The sequence below is a fragment of the Hyperolius riggenbachi genome, chromosome 4, assembly GCF_040937935.1.
Source record: "Hyperolius riggenbachi isolate aHypRig1 chromosome 4, aHypRig1.pri, whole genome shotgun sequence".
In the NCBI taxonomy this organism is placed as follows: Eukaryota; Metazoa; Chordata; class Amphibia; order Anura; family Hyperoliidae; genus Hyperolius; species Hyperolius riggenbachi.
This window is the reverse complement of record NC_090649.1, coordinates 245,030,756-245,050,142: the sequence shown is the minus strand read 5'-3', so window position 1 is coordinate 245,050,142 and position 19,387 is coordinate 245,030,756. Positions and strand designations below refer to the sequence as shown.

General features: G+C 42.1%; 1 protein-coding gene across 1 annotated transcript in view; it reads right to left on the bottom strand.

The window, feature by feature from the left end:
- Positions 1-12,634: 12,634 nt before the first annotated feature.
- BCKDHB (branched chain keto acid dehydrogenase E1 subunit beta) overlaps positions 12,635-19,387 on the bottom strand; it is a 301,660-nt gene continuing 294,907 nt past the window's right edge. Inside the window, exons 10-11 of the mRNA XM_068279381.1 lie at positions 16,659-16,821; positions 12,635-12,859 (exon numbers count right to left, since the gene is read on the bottom strand). Coding sequence (XP_068135482.1) covers positions 16,681-16,821 — 141 coding nt within the window. The 3' untranslated portion in view covers positions 12,635-12,859; positions 16,659-16,680. The remainder of the gene's footprint in view (positions 12,860-16,658; positions 16,822-19,387) is intronic.

The following is a 19,387-nucleotide window of genomic DNA, read 5'->3' as shown; positions in this document are numbered from 1 at the left end:
GAGAGAGATCTGTCCATACACCGTAAGATGTATGGGCACCTTTAGAGAACAGCCAGTAAACAATGAGGGTCACATCTAGCCTGTTCCTGTCCACTATTCATAACCTCTGTAAAAGGTCAAACATGGGTAACCAAAGTGCTGGCTACATTTATCGTCGCATAAGTCCAGGCTTTTATTTCAAGTCTATTATTTGATTACTATATTGTCTGTATCTAAAAGGTCACTGAGAAATGCAAGTGGTTAGTATCATTATTACCTTTTTTTAAAGGCTCTAAGGTTAAAAAATAAAGAAAAAAAAAGTGGATAGGAAAACAGAAAGATAATTTTAAAATTACCATGCTACCTTAATAAAATACACATTGTTGCACAGTTTTTACAGCAGTTTGTTATACTATTTGAACTTCATTCTTTTAACCTCTTTCTGTATAATTGTGAAGCTGCATCCTGTATGTGTGGGTTAGACTTCACTTAAATAAACTATCTTGGTCCGCTGTAAGCATTTAAATTGTAGGCATAGAGAGTCAAACAGTAAATTGTAGTAGGAATAAATAGCTACACTTAACCATGCCAAATTATATAGAATTGTACAGACTTTTTCAGCTTTTGTTTGTGCACTTGACCTCTTTCATATTTAAAAAAATATCTTAAGAAAAAAAAAACACAAAACAGGTTAACTGAAAACAGCAGTTAAATTGTAAAAGTAAAAATGTATTTGAATAGTAGAAAAAAAATCAAAGCCTTAAGGGGTCTTTTTAAATAGAGTATTAGATTAATATTTGAAGAAGTATCATCACCTGCCCATTCCTTTACACGTAAAGACTTGCTGGAGTGGAACAGCAGCAGCACTTAAATGTCTGTGGATGGATAATACAGTGTATACACAATTAAAGCCCAAACTGTGATCTTTTCTTTAAATATGGTTCGCAATTAGCTGATTTGAATTCATAATACATAACACTGAAGATTAATGAGGGGAGAGCAGGGTGTAAAACTGTTCCCCGATTGCAAATTGCCCTTGTCCAGTGTTAAAGGACAATTGAAGTGAGCAGAACATGGAGGCTGCCATATTTATTTCTTTTTAAACAATACCAGTTGTCTGGCAGCTCTGCTGATCTATTTTCCTGCCACAGTGTCTGAATAACACCAGAAACAAGCATGCAGCTAATCTTGTCAGATCTGACAATGTTAGAAACATCTGATCTGCATATGCTTGTTCGGGGTCTATGGCTAAAAGTATTAGAAGCAGAGTATCAGCAACCTAGCTAGGCAACAGGCATTGCTTAAAGATAACTAAAGAGGTTTGACTAAGCAGCTTTTATACTTACCTGGGGGTTCATCTAGCCCCATGCCAGCTGTGGGTTCCATTGCCATCCTCCTGGTCATCTCCATTCCTCCACAGCGTCCCCCGGTACATATCCCAGTCACTGTTTACCGCGCATGTGCAGTCTGGTCATACTCGTGACACTCGGAAGCAGTCTCCGCCTGGGCATTTAGTACTACTCAGGCGCAGAACCTCCAGTGCCAAGGGAATGTGACATCTCTGGTACACTTTAAATTGAAAGAAATATAGCAGCCTCCATATTCCTCTGACTTCAGTTGACCTTTAAGGAAATTGAGCATTCGACTCATACTAGGGAAGGTTTCACAAAAATGACATCACTTCCCCTGTTGGTGGCAGCATTTGCTTGAACTATTGTGGACTTCTGCTACCCACATGTGAAAAGTATCTTGAGTGGTATAAACTGCTGCCGTCCACCCTGTGAAGTGGCAGTGTAGGTGAGCATGCACATGCAGCTAGGTCACTACAGGCACCAAGAGATGATGGCAGCACAGAAGAAGGCTCTCACATCTGCAGCTTGCCAGCTGTAGAGTTGCCTGAAAGAGCACTATGCTATGCTAATACTCTGCATGGGGGAGCAGCGGTAATTTCAAGTTGAAATCTATGAATAATCTATGTGCAGTGTGTTGCAATGACAAATCCCTCCGATTAAATGTCGATCAGAGTGATCTATCTTTTGGGCATGTTGGGAGAAAGTCTGTCAATGTGTGGCAGACTTAAAGTACCCCTGAACCATGTGCTGTGTTTTAATAACAGTGGTTATAACAGTGGTTTTTATGCTGCAGGTGCTGTGACTGAGCCACAAGCACAAACCTCACCTTAATTTTCCCCCTGGTGCCCCCGCTCTGCCATTCTGTGATCTTCTACTTCTGACAAAACGTCGATGCGGTAGAGAGGAAGAGGCAGTTTATCTCCTTCGCCGCCTCTATGATCTCCTCTCCGCCTGCTCTTTCGTCCTTGCTAGCGGGCGGCATAGTTACTGCCCGTCTCGCAGCTCTCGCTATGCAGCAGGAGAGCTGTGAAGCGTGACCACAGGCAGAGTTGTGTATTTAGATACATTTTGAATCTAGTGTAGTAGTACAAATATTGCACGTGTGCACCCTCTTGTGGCAATCAGGAACATTACAACCTGTCCACTGCTCTACACTAAAGAACGGAGACAATGTATTACAGAAGTTGGCGCTGACCCGGAAGTAATTAGAGGGTCAGCACAATTACTATGCGTGTGCAGAAATTGAGATGTGTAATTATGGGGGTGCTGGAGTGCCCCGTATAACAGCAAGGGAAATCCTAATAAGGTAAGTGTGATGATCGCTGCTGCAGCAGCTGTTGCTGGAAGTAGTAGTGCTGCAGCTCAGGCAGTTCTGATCTATTTCCATGCAAGCTGCATAGCTTAGTCTGTCTTTACCTGCTGTCAGCTTGTGACTGATTATCATTCACCTGTGTGGGAATCTGCATGTCTGCTCCCATTGGATGACCTCAGTATAAAGATCTGCTTCCTGCAGGGTTTCCTTGGGTTTTCATAGCTTCAGTTTAAGCCCGTCTTGCTGTTGCTTCAGCCCCCGATCGTGTTTCTTGTTCTAAAGATACTTTGCTGGTTTTGCATCATATATTGGTTCATTGCCAATATATATGCATACCAGCACGTTTATTATTTTCCTTGTATTCGTGTTACGTTGATACATCAGTGTCGCTGATATATACGTACACGAACTGTTTATTTCCTGTATGCATCTGCTCTGGAGATTTACCTCAACGTTGGTGCAGATGTCCAGTATATCTATATTTTTGCATGCAAAACTATGGTGGAAGCTAAAATTTCTCCATAGACCAGTATTGCATTGTTTGGATGCGGGCGTACATTTTAGTCCAGGGGGGGCGGTGTGCGCCACAGCGATTAACCATTCAATTGTACAGTATTGGTCAGGGATGCGCAGCCTTTTACCTATATTTTGTATCCACAGTTCTGTAACTACCAGGCTAGCAGCACCCATTGTGCTATCCTGTTTTGCATGGTAAGTATTTAGTTTAGTTCTGCATATGTTTTGCATCTGTCTGATTGCTGAGTGTGTATTTGAGCTATTTAAGCGGTGCATATGAGGTGGTGAGTCATTCAGATGCGGCCCATATTGGTGAGCGCTTGCTTTGTTTCCTGCTGTTTATTTCCTGTGTTCAGTTAGTCAGTTTTCCAGCACGTTTTGGTAGTTTGCGCGTACCGTGAGCACCCGTGCTGAGGTAGTTACCCTGCTCCTGGTTCTGTTCGTGGATTGCGTTCATCTCTGCGAGGAGATAACGAATCCTTCTGAATCCTGTTCTGTTACTGTTTGTGGATTGCGTTCATCTCTGCGAAGAGATAGCGAATCCTTCTGAGTCCTGTTCCCTGTATTACTCCAGTCCTAGTCAGCGTTCCTGCTTATGTCATATATCGGTTCATTGCCGATATATACATATGTTAGTCAGACGTTACAAATAGTTTCATTGATAGCTGTAATTGTAATACGCTAGGAAAACATACTTATTGTATATTTATCTGTGTTACGTTCATCTATCTTGATCCTGCTGTTTCCTGACTGTCCTGTCCTGTCTTTGTGAGGCACGCCATCGCCGCAGCGCATTGGCTGCCTCATTCCAGTCTGTCTGGTTTTGGACGCTTGCTGTCGCTAAGTAGCCGCTAGCTAGCAAGCGTTCATTCTGTCTACCTGTCCTGATCTCCTCAGTTCTGGTTTGTGCGCTCAGCGCTACTTTGCGCTGAGACGTTATAACGAAAGCATTGTTTGTGGCTGTCAGATCTGCACCGGCTCTGTGCGCCACAATCTCCTATTGGAGTCAGTCCTCCCCTCCACTATACTAGGGATAGCCTGTTTCCTGGTGCTAGTGTGTGTACCTCCTCCACGCCAGCTCATGCGTTGCATGCTGACTGTGGAGAATACACCACCAAGCCTTACATTATGAAAACCCCATTACCAATCCCCATTGTGGGGGGGATTCCCAGAAAGTATGACACAGTTAATTATGGTTCCTGTTCCTTTAAGAAATTTGAAGAACTTAACCCTGAAACAGAAAATTAGTTTTTCTCTGAATGTGCCAGGTTCCTGGCCAATCCCGATCTCCAAGCGACTCCTGTTTCAACCTGTGCACTCCAGCTAGTTTATATTTTGTTTAAAGGGCAATTGCTTCAGTGGGCATGTGATGTTCTCAATCATTCCGATTTGAATGAGAGACCGCTGGAATTTCTAGCGTTTGTGATCCATAACTGGTTGCGTATAGATCCATTGCCTTTTCCTCTAAATGAACTCCTGGCAGCAGGCCAATCAGCTGCTCCTTCAATTGTTTTTCAAAAATGATCAGCAAGCAGAGAGTGTTCCTGATAATTTTCCTGCAGCCTTGAATAAATCACCAAAAACAGCAGGGAAAACAGCAGGGTCTAAGGCAAAACGCAAACGTTCTAAGAAACGTGTCCGATCTGCAGAGTTGTTATCCTTAGCGACTGAGACCTATAATGAGATTCTGCCATTAACAGATAATGAAATGCAATTGTCTTTCAGGGGAGTTAAATGGACTTATGAAACTATTAATGAACTTTCATCACTGGCTAGGGAAAATAAAGATTTTTGTTTAAAAGAATTATCTGAGTATGATTATGAGGAGATATTACAGAGTATTGAACAAATCAACTTATTTGTGAAGCAAGAAAAGTTTGCATACACTACAGTTCAACACTTGCTACAGGTATTAGAGATTCTTAAGAATAAGGAATCTGCCAATCACCTGCTAATTAACACAATATATGTCCCTGCCACAATCATATCTGCAAACTGTGATCTGCCTGTTAAGTATGCTTGGAATCCTCCATTTGAGAAAGGAGAGATGGAAGCTCTGGTCAATGAATGGAAGAATGATTCAAGTTCATTTTGTCAATTTTACAGTGCAAAAAGTGAATTAGTATTGAATGCATGCATTAAGTCTGCCTATAACCTAATAAAAACTGGTGTGTGTGGGTATGACTTTGTGGCTCCATTGATCGATGTGTGGAAAATGATTTTGGATGATTTTTATGCGATTCAATCAGTTGATACCAGGGAAGACACACTGTCAATTGGAGACTGTCCCACTTCTCCAGTTACTGAGTCCCTGCCATGTCTTGTGAATGTTCCTGTAACTCCACCCTGTACCATGGATAACTCAGTGTTACTTCCCAGTAAAACAGAAGCCACTGATACTTTCTTAACTTTGCCCTGCACAAATTTCTCAGCAGAGAATCCAGAGGTCCTGCTGACTTCTGAGTCCATTTTAGCCAGTACTCATGAGTCTTTGTTCAGTGAAACAGACACCAGAAAAATCTTGCCTGTCTCTGCAAACACTTCTGCAGAAATTACCCGTGTTAATAAAGTTCAACTCCTGTCTGATCCAGCAGATGCCAATAGATGCACTACATCAGTTTCCGAGTCCCAGCAATCCTGTCCAGAAACCTCAGAACCCCAGCATCTGAATTTTCCAATTTTACAATTGAATGGTGATTCAGATGCGCAAACATTGTGTCTTGATTTTCCTGTTTCTACACCTCGCTCTAGTTTCGTGAATAGCTCAGAGCATCTGCTCTGTGAACCTGAAATCGCAGAATTATTACCTTGTTCAGAAAATGTTCCAATAAATTTGCCCTGTACCATGAATTGTGCAGTAGATCTCTCCAATGAAACTCAGGTCACAGAATCATTATGCTGTCCAGCAGGTGCTTCCATGGTTTTGCCCTGCAATATGGACTGTTCAGTGATCCTGTCCAGTGAAGCTGTGGTCGCAGAGACTTATGCTTCACCCAGTACTTTGGATATTTCAAACCCTCTAGCAGAGGAGTCTGAGGCACTGCTTACCTCAGTTGGTGTTGCAGTAATATTCACTTGTCTAGCAGCTGTTTTAGAATTACAGTCTGCTCTAATAAAACTTGGTGAATTTCTGCCCAGCAAAGCAGAAGCCATTGAAATATTGTCCTCGTCAGCAATTGTGTTAGATACCTTGCCCTGTACACAGTCTGATTTAACCAATGTTGTTGAGTCCCTCTCCAGTGTTGTAACAGCCGAGGAACTCCAGCCCTGTCCTCTGAATGTTTCAGAAGTCTTGCCCTGTAACATGGATAATTCTGATTCTCTGGTCAAAATAATAGAAATCTCAGAATTTCAGTCCGGTCTGATGAGTGTTCCTGAAACCCAGCCCTGTATCCTGAAAGATTCTGGTTCTCTGGCCGCTGTGGCAGAGGTTCCAGAGTCCCCTTCCTGTCCAGGGAATTCCTCAGTTTTGCCTAGTCCAGTGGGGGCTGCTGCAATACTGACTTGTTCTGCAGCGCCTCATGAGCTCCAATCCAGTGTATTAAATGAGTCTCTGTCCAGTCCAGAGGTAGTTGTGGAGTCCCTATCTGGTTCAGTGCATACATCAGAAGATTTGTCCTGTCTTGTTAGTGCCCCTGAATCTGATTTGTTACTGACTTTGCTGGAATCAGCGACATCTAAGTCTGATCCAGCATTCTCGTGTAAAAGTCCAGTAGTTGCGAAGTTTAGTCATGATGATTTTTTTTTTGGCCAGTCCTGGTTTTGGTCCTGTCTTGGCTGACCCTGAGGCTCACAGTTCCTTGACATGCCCAGAGGTTTCTCTTGTGCCGGTGTGCCCAGATGTTCTTTGTGTGCCAGAATGCCCAAGTGTGTCTAAGGTGTTAGCGTGCCCTGAAAGCCCTGATATTGAAGTTTGTCCTTGTGGCCCTGACTCGGGAATTGCCCTAGGTTCCATAGGGGTTCTTGATAGTTCTCCATGTGAGCCTAAGGGGCATTCTGACCTATGGGGATCTCTTTGGAGCTTCAAGGTGTTCTGGGAGGTCTCTGAGAAAACTTGTCCTGGTGCCTTGGACTGGTTCAACAGTGGGTTTTGTGTTGGTAAAGACAGTACCGGTGGGCATTGCAAAGGCTTTGGCGTTTCTGAACGGTTCCTGGAAGGCGGTGGGTATCGCTCAGGGAATTTCGGAGGGCTTTCTTCTGGAAATCATGGTTCTGATGGGTGTCACATTGGGGCTTGTAGTACTGATGGGCATGGTTCTGTAGGTTCTGGTTCTGATGGGTCCAGTCTTGTGGGGACTGATTCTGGAATTCGGTCTTGCCGGGCTGTCCCGGTCATCATGAATTATCAGTCGGACTGTTTTGTTGGGAATTTCAGTTTTGAAAAGCGTCTGGAATCCGCTTTTAAGGGCGGGGGTACTGTGATGATCGCTGCTGCAGCAGCTGTTGCTGGAAGTAGTAGTGCTGCAGCTCAGGCAGTTCTGATCTATTTCCATGCAAGCTGCATAGCTTTGTCTGTCTTTCCCTGCTGTCAGCTTGTGACTGATTATCATTCACCTGTGTGGGAATCTGCATGTCTGCTCCCATTGGATGACCTCAGTATAAAGATCTGCTTCCTGCAGGGTTTCCTTGGGTTTTCATAGCTTCAGTTTAAGCCCGTCTTGCTGTCGCTTCAGCCCCCGATCGTGTTTCTTGTTCTAAAGACACTTTGCTGGTTTTGCATCATATATTGGTTCATTGCCAATATATATGCATACCAGCACGTTTATTATTTTCCTTGTATTCGTGTTACGTTGATACATCAGTGTCGCTGATATATACGTACACGAACTGTTTATTTCCTGTGTTCAGTTAGTCAGTTTTCCAGCACGTTTTGGTAGTTTGCGCGTACCGTGAGCACCCGTGCTGAGCTAGTTATCCTGTTCCAGGTCCTGTTTGTGGATTGCGTTCATCTCTGCGAAGAGATAACGAATCCTTCTGAATCCTGTTCTGTTACTGTTTGTGGATTGCGTTCATCTCTGCGAAGAGATAGCAAATCCTTCTGAGTCCTGTTCCCTTTATTACTCCAGTCCTAGTCAGCGTTCCTGCTTATGTCATATATCGGTTCATTGCCGATATATACATATGTTAGTCAGACGTTACAAATAGTTTCATTGATAGCTGTAATTGTAATACGCTAGGAAAACATACTTATTGTATATTTATCTGTGTTACGTTCATCTATCTTGATCCTGCTGTTTCCTGACTGTCCTGTCCTGTCTTTGTGAGGCACGCCATCGCCGCAGCGCATTGGCTGCCTCATTCCAGTCTGTCTGGTTTTGGACGCTTGCTGTCGCTAAGTAGCCGCTAGCTAGCAAGCGTTCATTCTGTCTACCTGTCCTGATCTCCTCAGTTCTGGTTTGTGCGCTCAGCGCTACTTTGCGCTGAGACGTTATAACGAAAGCATTGTTTGTGGCTGTCAGATCTGCACCGGCTCTGTGCGCCACAATCTCCTATTGGAGTCAGTCCTCCCCTCCACTATACTAGGGATAGCCTGTTTCCTGGTGCTAGTGTGTGTACCTCCTCCACGCCAGCTCATGCGTTGCATGCTGACTGTGGAGAATACACCACCAAGCCTTACAGTAATTAATTGTGTCAGGTTTTTTCCCTGACAGGTTATTTTTACGGATTCAGGTGTACTTTAAGTCACCTGACAGATTGGACTTCCTATTTGTTTCCTAGTTCACAATACAAACCATAAAATGCAATTCCTTCGCAATTGCGATTTTGCAAAGTGTTTTTTTTTCCGGTGAATTTGAAGGTACGTGCAATTTAGTACTTATATAGCACCGACATTTTACACAGCGATGTACAGAGTATATTGTCTTGTCACTTAACTGTCCCTCACAGGGGCTCACAATCTAATCCTACCATAGTCATATGTATATGTATGTATTGTGTAGTGTATGTATCATAGTCTAGGACCAATTTATGGGGAAGCCACTTAACTTATCTGTATGGCTTTGGGCAGAAACAGGAGTGCCCGGAGAAAACCCACGCAGACTCGGGGAGAACATACAAACTCCTTGCAGATGTTGACCAGGCTAGGATTCAATCCAGGTAGCCAGCGTTATTAGGCAAGAGCACTAACCACTACACCACCATGCTGCCCCACGTCAATCCCATTTCCAGCCCTGGACTTGCTATACTAAGCACAGCAAGCCCCAGAGGAATGACTTTCTGAATTCTGCTGCAGAACGTCATTTTGTGGATTTTTAAAAAGACTTTTCCTTTTAAGTATTCAAAATGGACTTTCTTAAAAACTACAAGGCCTTTTTGAAAAAATGTTTTCATCTCCTTTCCACTGTTTCCCTCAATATACCCTGCAAATTTGATGATTCTACCATGTAGCATTTGCTACATGCTAGACGGCAGCCATTGATATCTCTTTAAAAAAGTTCAAAAAGAGTTTGTGTAAAATACATATTTTTTTGGGTGAATACTTTACCATTGATCCCCCTGCCATGTCACTGTCCGAGTTTTTGGACACTTTGTACAAATATTTTTTTAAAGAAATTGTGGCTGAAGAGATACCCTGAAGGCTTTAGAAGTTCAACTGCCATTAGAGTCAATAGGGCTAGCCGCAAACATTCGTTTCACACATTTTCAAGATAAAATTCTCTATCCCTAACTAAAATCAAATACTTAAAATAATCAATGTCACAAAATGAGTTAAAGTTGAAAATTTAGTATTACATCCACTTTCTATTAGATATGTCTTTTGATTTAACAAAGTTCCTAAAACATGAGTATCTACAGCATTTATTTATAGCCATAAAAAGTTTGTGATGCGTTTCAGGGAAGAAGTTTTGTTATGGCAAGATACACTATGTGTGCTTTTTGGAATTAATAAAGATTTTGCATTTTTAGAATTATGTGCATTTAGTTGCTAATTGTTGCACACGGCTCCCACTTCCTCCTTCCCTTGACCCGTATGCTTCATGTGATCATAAATGCCAGACTAAAAAGGTGGCTTTTCAGTTTTGATTTAAACACCTCCAGGGTTGGAGGAGTCTTGATTGGGTATAATAAGGCATTCCAAATGGTAGGGACAGCATGACAGAAGAATATGTCCATTATGTCCAGCCCATGAGCAAGAGGGAGTATATGGACCAGTCATCCAGCAAACCATGCAATTTGCATAAAAGTGGGGTATAATTTAAGCTTTAGAGCTTATCAGGAGCAGGACTAATATTAATTCCAAGATATTTTAGACTGTAGTTTGTTTAAGTCCAAAAGGGGCAGCTCTCGCTTTTAAAAAGGAGAAACACAGCAGGGTCAATTTGTGCATTTATCCAATGGCTACTTACAGACCAGAGTAGGAGCTGAGTGTTGAAGGGTTTCCCAGTCTGAGGTCAGCTTTGAGGAGGCTGTCAGGCTGGAGATGATTCAGCAATAGGAGAATTCACAGAAAAATGAAATCCAATTTAGATTTCAGCCATCTAAAATGATCTGTATGTTCTCATCAGCCCCACTCATTCCCAGAGAGGTGGTGGATAGGATGCGTACATAACGTGCTGGCGCCAGGGCTTTTCGGAACAGGATGAGCCGAATGATGGCTCATTCTGCTGCTGCACAAATTCTGGGGGATGTTAAATATTATTCCCCTCTGAGTCATCACAACTCAGAGGGAGAAGTAAATCAGGGTCCGGGCAATCGTCAGATCCCTGAATTACCTAGTGCACGGGTGTGGACTATGGCTTACCGCTATAGTCGCACCAAGCTTAAGTGCAGCGCGGTCTCACAGCAGGCGCCAAAAAGCCCTACTATGGAATAGGATTCCATTGAATTTTGGGTCGCTAACGTGCAGAAGCGCATGACTGGCCAGATTACCAGGTGGAATATCCTAGTGAACGGAGAGGACGACAAGCCCACACACCTCATGGGGATGGAGGAAGCCCCAGGTTAGTATAATTGCAGCAGATTATCCCATCTCAGGTACACGTAAAATATTATAAGACAATTGTAAAGGCAAATTGTTTAAAAATGAAATTCTTAAAAATGGCCTTGAGAAAGGGGCCATTACCTTCATATAACATTTCCCCCAATAAAATGGGAGGAAGATTTCTGGATCTATATAAATAAAGCTGGCTGTGGAATATTACCCCCAGGTGTTCCATTATGGAAACTTCCAACAAAGTATTATATATTGTATATTTAACGTCAGACCAAATTGTCTCATGTACCTCAGACAATTTGCTTTATGTTTGGTGATATTGCCTTTATTACACTATCAAGCACCTAAAGACCTTACCATGTAAATGTAACAAGCTAATTACAACTCATTTTCCAGGGGCTCTCCAATGCTTCATCAGGTATCAAAATTGACAGAAAAACATGATTAAATAGCTTTACAAGGGAAATGACATAAGATCCGGTAGGAGAGAAGTTTTCATATGTGCTTAATCCCCATAATTGCCCCTGTTGAACAGGAAGTTGTCAACTGTTACATTTACAGCAATAAAAGTTTAGATCCTGAGCCCACTAATGCATGTGTGTCACTTCTGTCTGTTTTTAAGCATCTGTTACCTTGATGTGTTGTTGAAAAGCTGACACAAATGCGTTAGAGGGCTCAGGCCCTAACACTGCAATACACTCTGTGTTTCATTATATAGACTTGCAACATACAAACTTGCATTCACACACAGCGGTCCCTGCAGCTGTCGTCCTTCAAAACGGCCCACAGAAACGAGGTGAGACCTGATTTATCGGCCGGGGGACATCATCTATACACACCTTGAGCACTGTTCTTTTTTTCTTTAGTACATTTATACAGCTGTACCTTTGTGAAGTGTATCACCTGATCACACTACTCAAGGGAAAATCCACCCTAAACAAAGACTGTGTGATGTAATGGCTCTCACGGTTTTTTGCTGGAGTCCAAAGGATTTAGGGATCACAGTTTAAACCCTTTCTTACTTGAGCTCTTTCTGGACATTCAAAAATGTTCTGTTCTGTTTACTTATGTTGTCTTTTGTTCACTTTACGTAAAAATAAAATCTTATAAATCAGCAAAAGTAAATAAGGTTGGGTGCCAATATAGTCTCCCATCATGCTATTTAGCGGATTACTGAACCACAACATTATGTAGCTGTATTTCTCCTCCATGCAAAAATTAGTTCATCTGCATTCGAGTAAGGCACTGGAAGTGCAGTGAATGAGTCAGGAGAAAGATGAGAAGACCATGTGAAATGGATAAAGTTTAAGAGACCATCATCATGATAAAAAGCCTTTGTACAAAAAAAAATCTACTAGCAACCTTAATAGAAACGATTTATATCATTCTGCCAATGTTCCCAACATACGTAGACTACAACATTTGACAGCCTACAGCAAAACAACATTATATGCATTTACATTCATTAAGCCTGTTCTGCTATATTATGCTTGATGAACTTATGTAAAAAAAAAGAAAAGTCCTCTAAAAATGAACCACACATTTCTCGTTTATTAAATATCCATTTATTAAATGTACATTGATTTTCAAGTTATTTAGAGAAAAAATAGAAAAAAAACCCTTCCCAGAAGTGGACAATCCTTTTGATTTTCATGTCCAGAACATTTGTAGTGTTGATGTTTGACCTTCATCCAATGAATACTCTCACGAGGAGTGACATGTAACAATCCTCCATAGATGTATCAAGCTTTGTGCTTTAACAAACAGCTGGAAAACAAATTGTTTTTGATAAAGTTTGTTGCATAAAATTAACATTTTATATTTAGCAATCAGATGTACAGCAAGAACCCCTGTACCCAGCACAGATGGGGAGTGCCTGATGCTGGATATGTGTGCTTGAGCAACCATACGAAAACCTACCCCCTGGACACTGCCGATGCGTGTCACATGACATGTGTGACCCGTACATGGATGCAGGGAGCTGCTGGGAGTTGCAGAACTGTAGAAGACAGCACCCGGAGGATCAGCAAGTCACTTCTGCTGCGGAAAACTCTGCACAACGGCCCCTGTTGTTCCCCTCAGGCATTCCCATTAGTTTAGACTTCCGGATGCCTGAGTTTCAGATAATGGGGGGTTTACTATATTTCTGTTTGTTACAAATCTGTATTTGGGAAAAAGTGCAAATAACCATTTCAATCATGGATCTTCACCCATTAAGTCCTTTTATGGCCACCTCAACACATTGAAGTTATATTATCTTTTACTCTGGCAACTTTAGAACATTACTAAAGAAAGCATAAAAATGCCAAATCTTTTTTTTAATTTTCACAACAAAAGCCTTCAGCTGAAAGCCACCTACAAGTTGTTTCTCTGCATTGTTAGCTAAAACGGATTACTTTGCACTAAGGGCCCTTATCCACTAGAGCGTTTGCGATTGCTGAATCGCTACGGTTTGCTAAATAACATAGGAATCGTGCCGATCTTTGCTGCAATTTTGCTATGCAGTGCATAGCATAGCAAAATTGCGTTCGCAAACGTCGGGAAATCGCCCAGGAAATGTTGAACTTTTTATGAATCGCAATCGCTAGCGTTTACTGCGAACACTAGCGATTGCTAGTGGAAAAGGGCCCTTACTGCATATAGAATATATACATTTGTGTTTGTCTCAGTAAAGCAGAGTTTTTTTCAAAACGACAGCAGGAAGGATTTTTGCAACAAAAATGGAACTCCCACCTACCATTTTTTGAATTATCTCTGTTCTGCGACAGATAGCATTACCATTCATTCATAATTTCATGGTGATGGATTAAAATGGTTGACTCTCGTCTTCACCAAATATTTAGTGAATTTGATTTGAAACCTGCAGCTTAACCGTGTGCAGGGTTTAAGTCTAGATGTCAATTTATAAAACAAATGTGACTAGCAGAAATATATATTTAATCTTTCTTTTAAAGATGAATACATTATGACATATCAATCAAAAATGAGTAGTTGCCAGGCACCATCCAAAAGGCTTTATCTCCATACAGGTTGCATGAAAAACAGCATACAAACTTCCATGCTTTACACTCTCTGTGCAATATAAGAGAGGTGCGGAGGTGGGTGCAAGATCCAATGGCAGCACTACAGTTTGTTCACATGCTCTGCTGGATCTCACGCTCACATCATCTCCCATCCTACACGGCACAGAGTGTGGAGCACTGAAGTTTGTATACAGTTTTTCATGCAACCCACATGGATTTAAAGCCTTGTGGATGGTTCCTGGCTTCTCCTCATTTTTGACTGATGAATGCTTCAACCCAAGCTGGGCCGGTCTGCTTGCTGAGAGCATGTTTAATCGGAATCTGACCAGCCGAGCTAAACGGAAGGGTGTACCTTAGTAAAGCTCTCTGACAATACTGACAGTTGGTGCACACTATAACTAAGCTGTTGTTGCCTGGCTCTGCCACAAGGAAGCAGAGCCAGGTCATAGTAAATATGAATAGTAAATGGGCAAGGAAAAATACTAGATAAGCACTAAAATTGAATATCAAATATGAAATAAGCAAAACTTCCCAAAATTATTTGGGCATGACACTAATTTAAATTATTAAAGGGATCTTTTTTTTAGAAACAAAAATTGTTTTTAAGTTTTGAAGTGCACATTACATAGTTTACATTATAATTATATTTTGGCTCTGTATTTTTAAATTTGGAAATATGTGTTTTGGACACCTTATCCATACAGAATCTGCACTGGCTGCCATGTTTAGAAAGTGGGACCTTCAAATCCCATTTACTGTGGCCTACAGCAAGCTCAGCAGATACAGTGACTCAGGCTAAAGGTGGCCACTAATGATTCAATCTTTTTCATCCAATCTTACCAAATCTATGTAGAATAAAGGTAAATTGAGTGAATATACTGAATGGATACTTCAGACAGTTACTTTATATTACATAGAAATGGTAAGAGTGGATGAAAAAGATTGGATCACTAGTGGCCACCATAAGTAGACAAAGCTCCTGTCTTGTGCACAGAACTGAATACGGATGAGGTAGGTGGTGAACGGTGCAGCTAAAAGAAAAATGTGCAAACTATTACCATGCAGCACCATAATTACTGCCTCTGTTACTGCCTTTTGCTAATGCCTTCCCCCCACCTCATCATCTCACTTTCTTGAAAATTAATGAAAGGTGGGTTAGTTAGCAGTGACACCCCCCCCCCTTTCCCCCCCTGCAGATGTCGCTGACTGACTGACTCAAGGACTCACTGGCCAAGCAAGGTGCCTCTGAGAAGCCACACTGCTCACGTGCTGAGTCTGTGGCTACCACCAACTCGCTGTCAGCTGCAGCTGCCTCAGTTTAACTTTTTTGCTATTCAGTGCAAAATAGTTAATCATCATAGTTATTAGTGCAATCATCTCCAATGTCATGCTTGTTATACTGTCAGCTAGCTATCTAGTTTAAGGAGGCCATTCAACAGGACATAAAAAAACCCCAGAATTGCCACATAGAAAGGTTCCATTGCCTTTGTTACCGTTACGCAACGTATTGTACAACTGGTGGGTGTCATTCATGTCATCTAGTTCATGATGCAAACTAACAATATTGTCTACCTTATTACTGCTCCCTAGAGTACAGACGACAGCCACAGTGCTGATGCACACACTATCTTCGTCTGGCCATTCTAATTGTAATGTAACTCAAATACAAATCGACCTTGTGTAAAATTCGACTCCAATATTCAACCCTCTTTAGTTGGAATTTTTTATTGACTGAAGTATAAGTCTACCTAGCAAAGTTAGTGGCTGCACTTGGGGACCAGGATGGGATAATGACTGCACTGCATACAGTATTGCAGCCATTAACCCATACTGCCCTTTAAGTGCAGTCAATACCTCCTCCTGGCCCCCAAGTGCTGCAATTATTCATTCCCTTTTATGCAGCCCAGTATTTCCCCCCTGTCCTTTCCTTGTTAATTGTTGTGGCCAGGACTTTCAGACCTGTGTGTTCTTGGCATTTACTTTCCTCAAAAGTATAACTTACCACTGGGTAAATTGCTGCAATTGGGAATGTCACTATTAGTACACACATTACTCAGTGTGCTCAGTGTTACCCGTGACTTGTATAAGTCGACCCCTATACTTTTATGAAGTGAATCAGACCTACATTTCTAGACTTATACTGAAGTATATACAGTATTTTTCATATTTGTATATACACTCCTAGATGGCATTGCTGATGCAGTCCATCCAGCTCATGCTGCCACATAGGAATGCAGTCCCCGCTCCATCTCAGGGCCCACCTCCTCCTCCTGCAGTCGCTGCCTTTCAGTACTCCATTTTACGAGACTGTATTTTGCTAATCCCTTGTAACAACCAAATTTTAAGAGTCACAAAAAGAAGAATTTTGTTATTTATACTTTTCACAAAGATTCATAAAATAATTACCAGTTATAAATCTTAAATGAAGCCAAATTAAATGTTAAATGGTATAGATTTATATAATTTCACAAGGTGAAATGTACTGTAATTCTGTATTGATCAAAATATCGTCTTCTATCAGATAAAAAGTATGAAATACTTACAGAAAAAACTGTATTGCTTTAATCAGTAGTTAATCATTTTCCGTAATGCATCAAAACATTTCCATTTACTAGGAATATAGAAAGGTTCAAAGATATGTGGGAATGGTGTGTCATATCCACAAACTCTGGCTATCGGGGCTTCAAGATTCAAGAAACACTCTTCCTGCAAATAAACAAGAATACACAACATGAATAACAACATGACATGAATACTGACAAATATCTTGCATGGTTTTTATGAACTACAATGGCTAGAATATTACATTGCCCAAAACTCAAAGATGACAATTAATAGCTGAAAGAAAAGTACAGTCAGATAAACCCTTGAAGAGCAATAAATTAACAAGTAATGCAGGGAACACTTTGGTATGTGGTAACCAACTGTAATGATCGCTGCTGCAGCAGGTGTTGCTGGAAGTAGTAGTGCTGCAGCTCAGGCAGTTCTGATGTCTTTCCATGCAAGCTGCATAGCTTTGTCTGTCTTTCCCTGCTGTCAGCTTGTGACTGATTATCATTCACCTGTGTGGGAATCTGCATGTCTGCTCCCATTGGATGACCTCAGTATAAAGATCTGCTTCCCGCAGGGTTTCCTTGGGTTTTCATAGCTTCAGTTTAAGCCTGGCTTGCTGTCGCTTCAGCCCCCGATCGTGTTTCTTGTTCTAAAGATACTTTGCTGGTCTTTGCATCATATATTGGTTCATTGCCAATATATATGCATACCAGCACGTTTATTATTTTCCTTGTATTTGTGTTACGTTGATACATCAGTGTCGCTGATGTATACGTACACGAACTGTTTATATCCTGTGTGCAGTTAGTCAGCTTTCCAGCACGTTTTGGTAGGTTGCGCGTACCGTGACCACCCGTGCTGAGGTAGTTACCCTGCTCCTGGTTCTGTTCGTGGATTGCGTTCATCTCTGCGAGGAGATAACGAATCCTTCTGAATCCTGTCCTGTTACCGTTTGTGGATTGCGTTCATCTCTGCGAAGAGATAACGAATCCTTCTGAATCCTGTTCTGTTACCGTTTGTGGATTGCGTTCATCTCTGCGAAGAGATAACGAATCCTTCTGAATCCTGTTCTGTTACCGTTTGTGGATTGCGTTCATCTCTGCGAAGAGATAACGAATCCTTCTGAATCCTGTTCTGTTACCGTTTGTGGATTGCGTTCATCTCTGCGAAGAGATAGCGAATCCTTCTGAGTCCTGTTCCCTGTATTACTCCAGTCCTAGTCAGCGTTCCTGCTTATGTCATATATCGGTTCATTGCCGATATATACATATGTTAGTCAGACGTTACAAATAGTTTCATTGATAGCTGTAATTGTAATACGCTAGGAAAACATACTTATTGTATATTTATCTGTGTTACGTTCATCTATCTTGATCCTGCTATTTCCTGACTATCCTGTCCTGTCTTTGTGAGGCACGGCATCGCCGCTACGCATTGGCTGCCTCATTCCAGTCTGTCTAGTTGTGGACGCTTGCTGTCACTAAGTAGCGACTAGCTAGCAAGCGTTCATTCTGTCTACCTGTCCTGATCTCCTCAGTTCTGGTTTATGTGCTCAGCGCTACTTTGCGCTGAGACGTTATAACGAAAGTATTGTTTGTGGCTGTCGGATCTGCACCGGCTCTGTGCGCCACAATCTCCTATTGGAGTCAGTCCTCCCCTCCACTATACTAGGGATAGCCTGTTTCCTTGTGCTAGTGTGTGTACCTCCTCCACGTCAGCTCATGCGTTGCATGCTGACTGTGGAGAATACACCACCAAGCCTTACACCAACCCTGGTTGTTTGCAGATGAGGTTTTTGTTAATAAACCATGTTTTAACATGTGGGTCATTCACAATTAGATGATGACAGGTGCACTTGGGCTATGGGAATTGTATGCAATGTGCAATATTATCCTGCAGGCTGTTCATTTTTCCCCACATAGGAAATTGCATTGCAAGTGTGAGTCATCCTGTTGACTTACATTAGCAATTTCGGATGTGGTAAAACGTGCAAGTTTGGTAAGCAAGTTCCCTGCCTTGAAGTTGATATACAGTGTTAAAAAAAAAAAAAGTTTCACTAACCTGGGGCTTTTATCGGCCCCCTGCAGATGTCCTGTCCCACGCCGGTTCTCAAGGATCCTCCAGTCTCCTGCTGCAGCTCACTTTCACTTCTGGTGCCTTACAAGTCGACGGCAACTGCGCCTGCTTGGCTGTGTACATCCTTGCTCCAGCTCACGTCACCAGGAGCATCCTGCGCAGGGACAATACAAGCTTTCCTTGTACTGCGCCTGCACCAGAACCCCGAACGAGGATGTGCTCAGCCAGGGCCGTGCAGGCACAGTTGCCGTCAACTTGTTAGTTGGCGGTAACAAAAGTGAGCTGCTTCGGGGGACCAGAGTATCCTTGAGGACTAGCATGGGACAGGACATCTGCAGGGGGCCAGTATAAGCCACTGAAACACTAAACGACGCTGGATACTTGGCAGAAGTGGTCGTTTAGGCAGCTCTGGCTGAGTTTCACTGGCGCGTGTACATAGTTCACCTCCTCTAAGCCATTTTAACCACTCATTTTGCCATGCAGGCTGGTATTTCCCAATTGACTTCACCTGTGAGAGTGGGTTTCAAAGTCCTGAAGATCTACAGCCCACAGGATTTTTTACATCAAGATTACCCTACAACAGGTGGGTGAAAATACTGCTACCCCTATATCACAAAGAAACTTTGGCTGATGTCAGGTACAA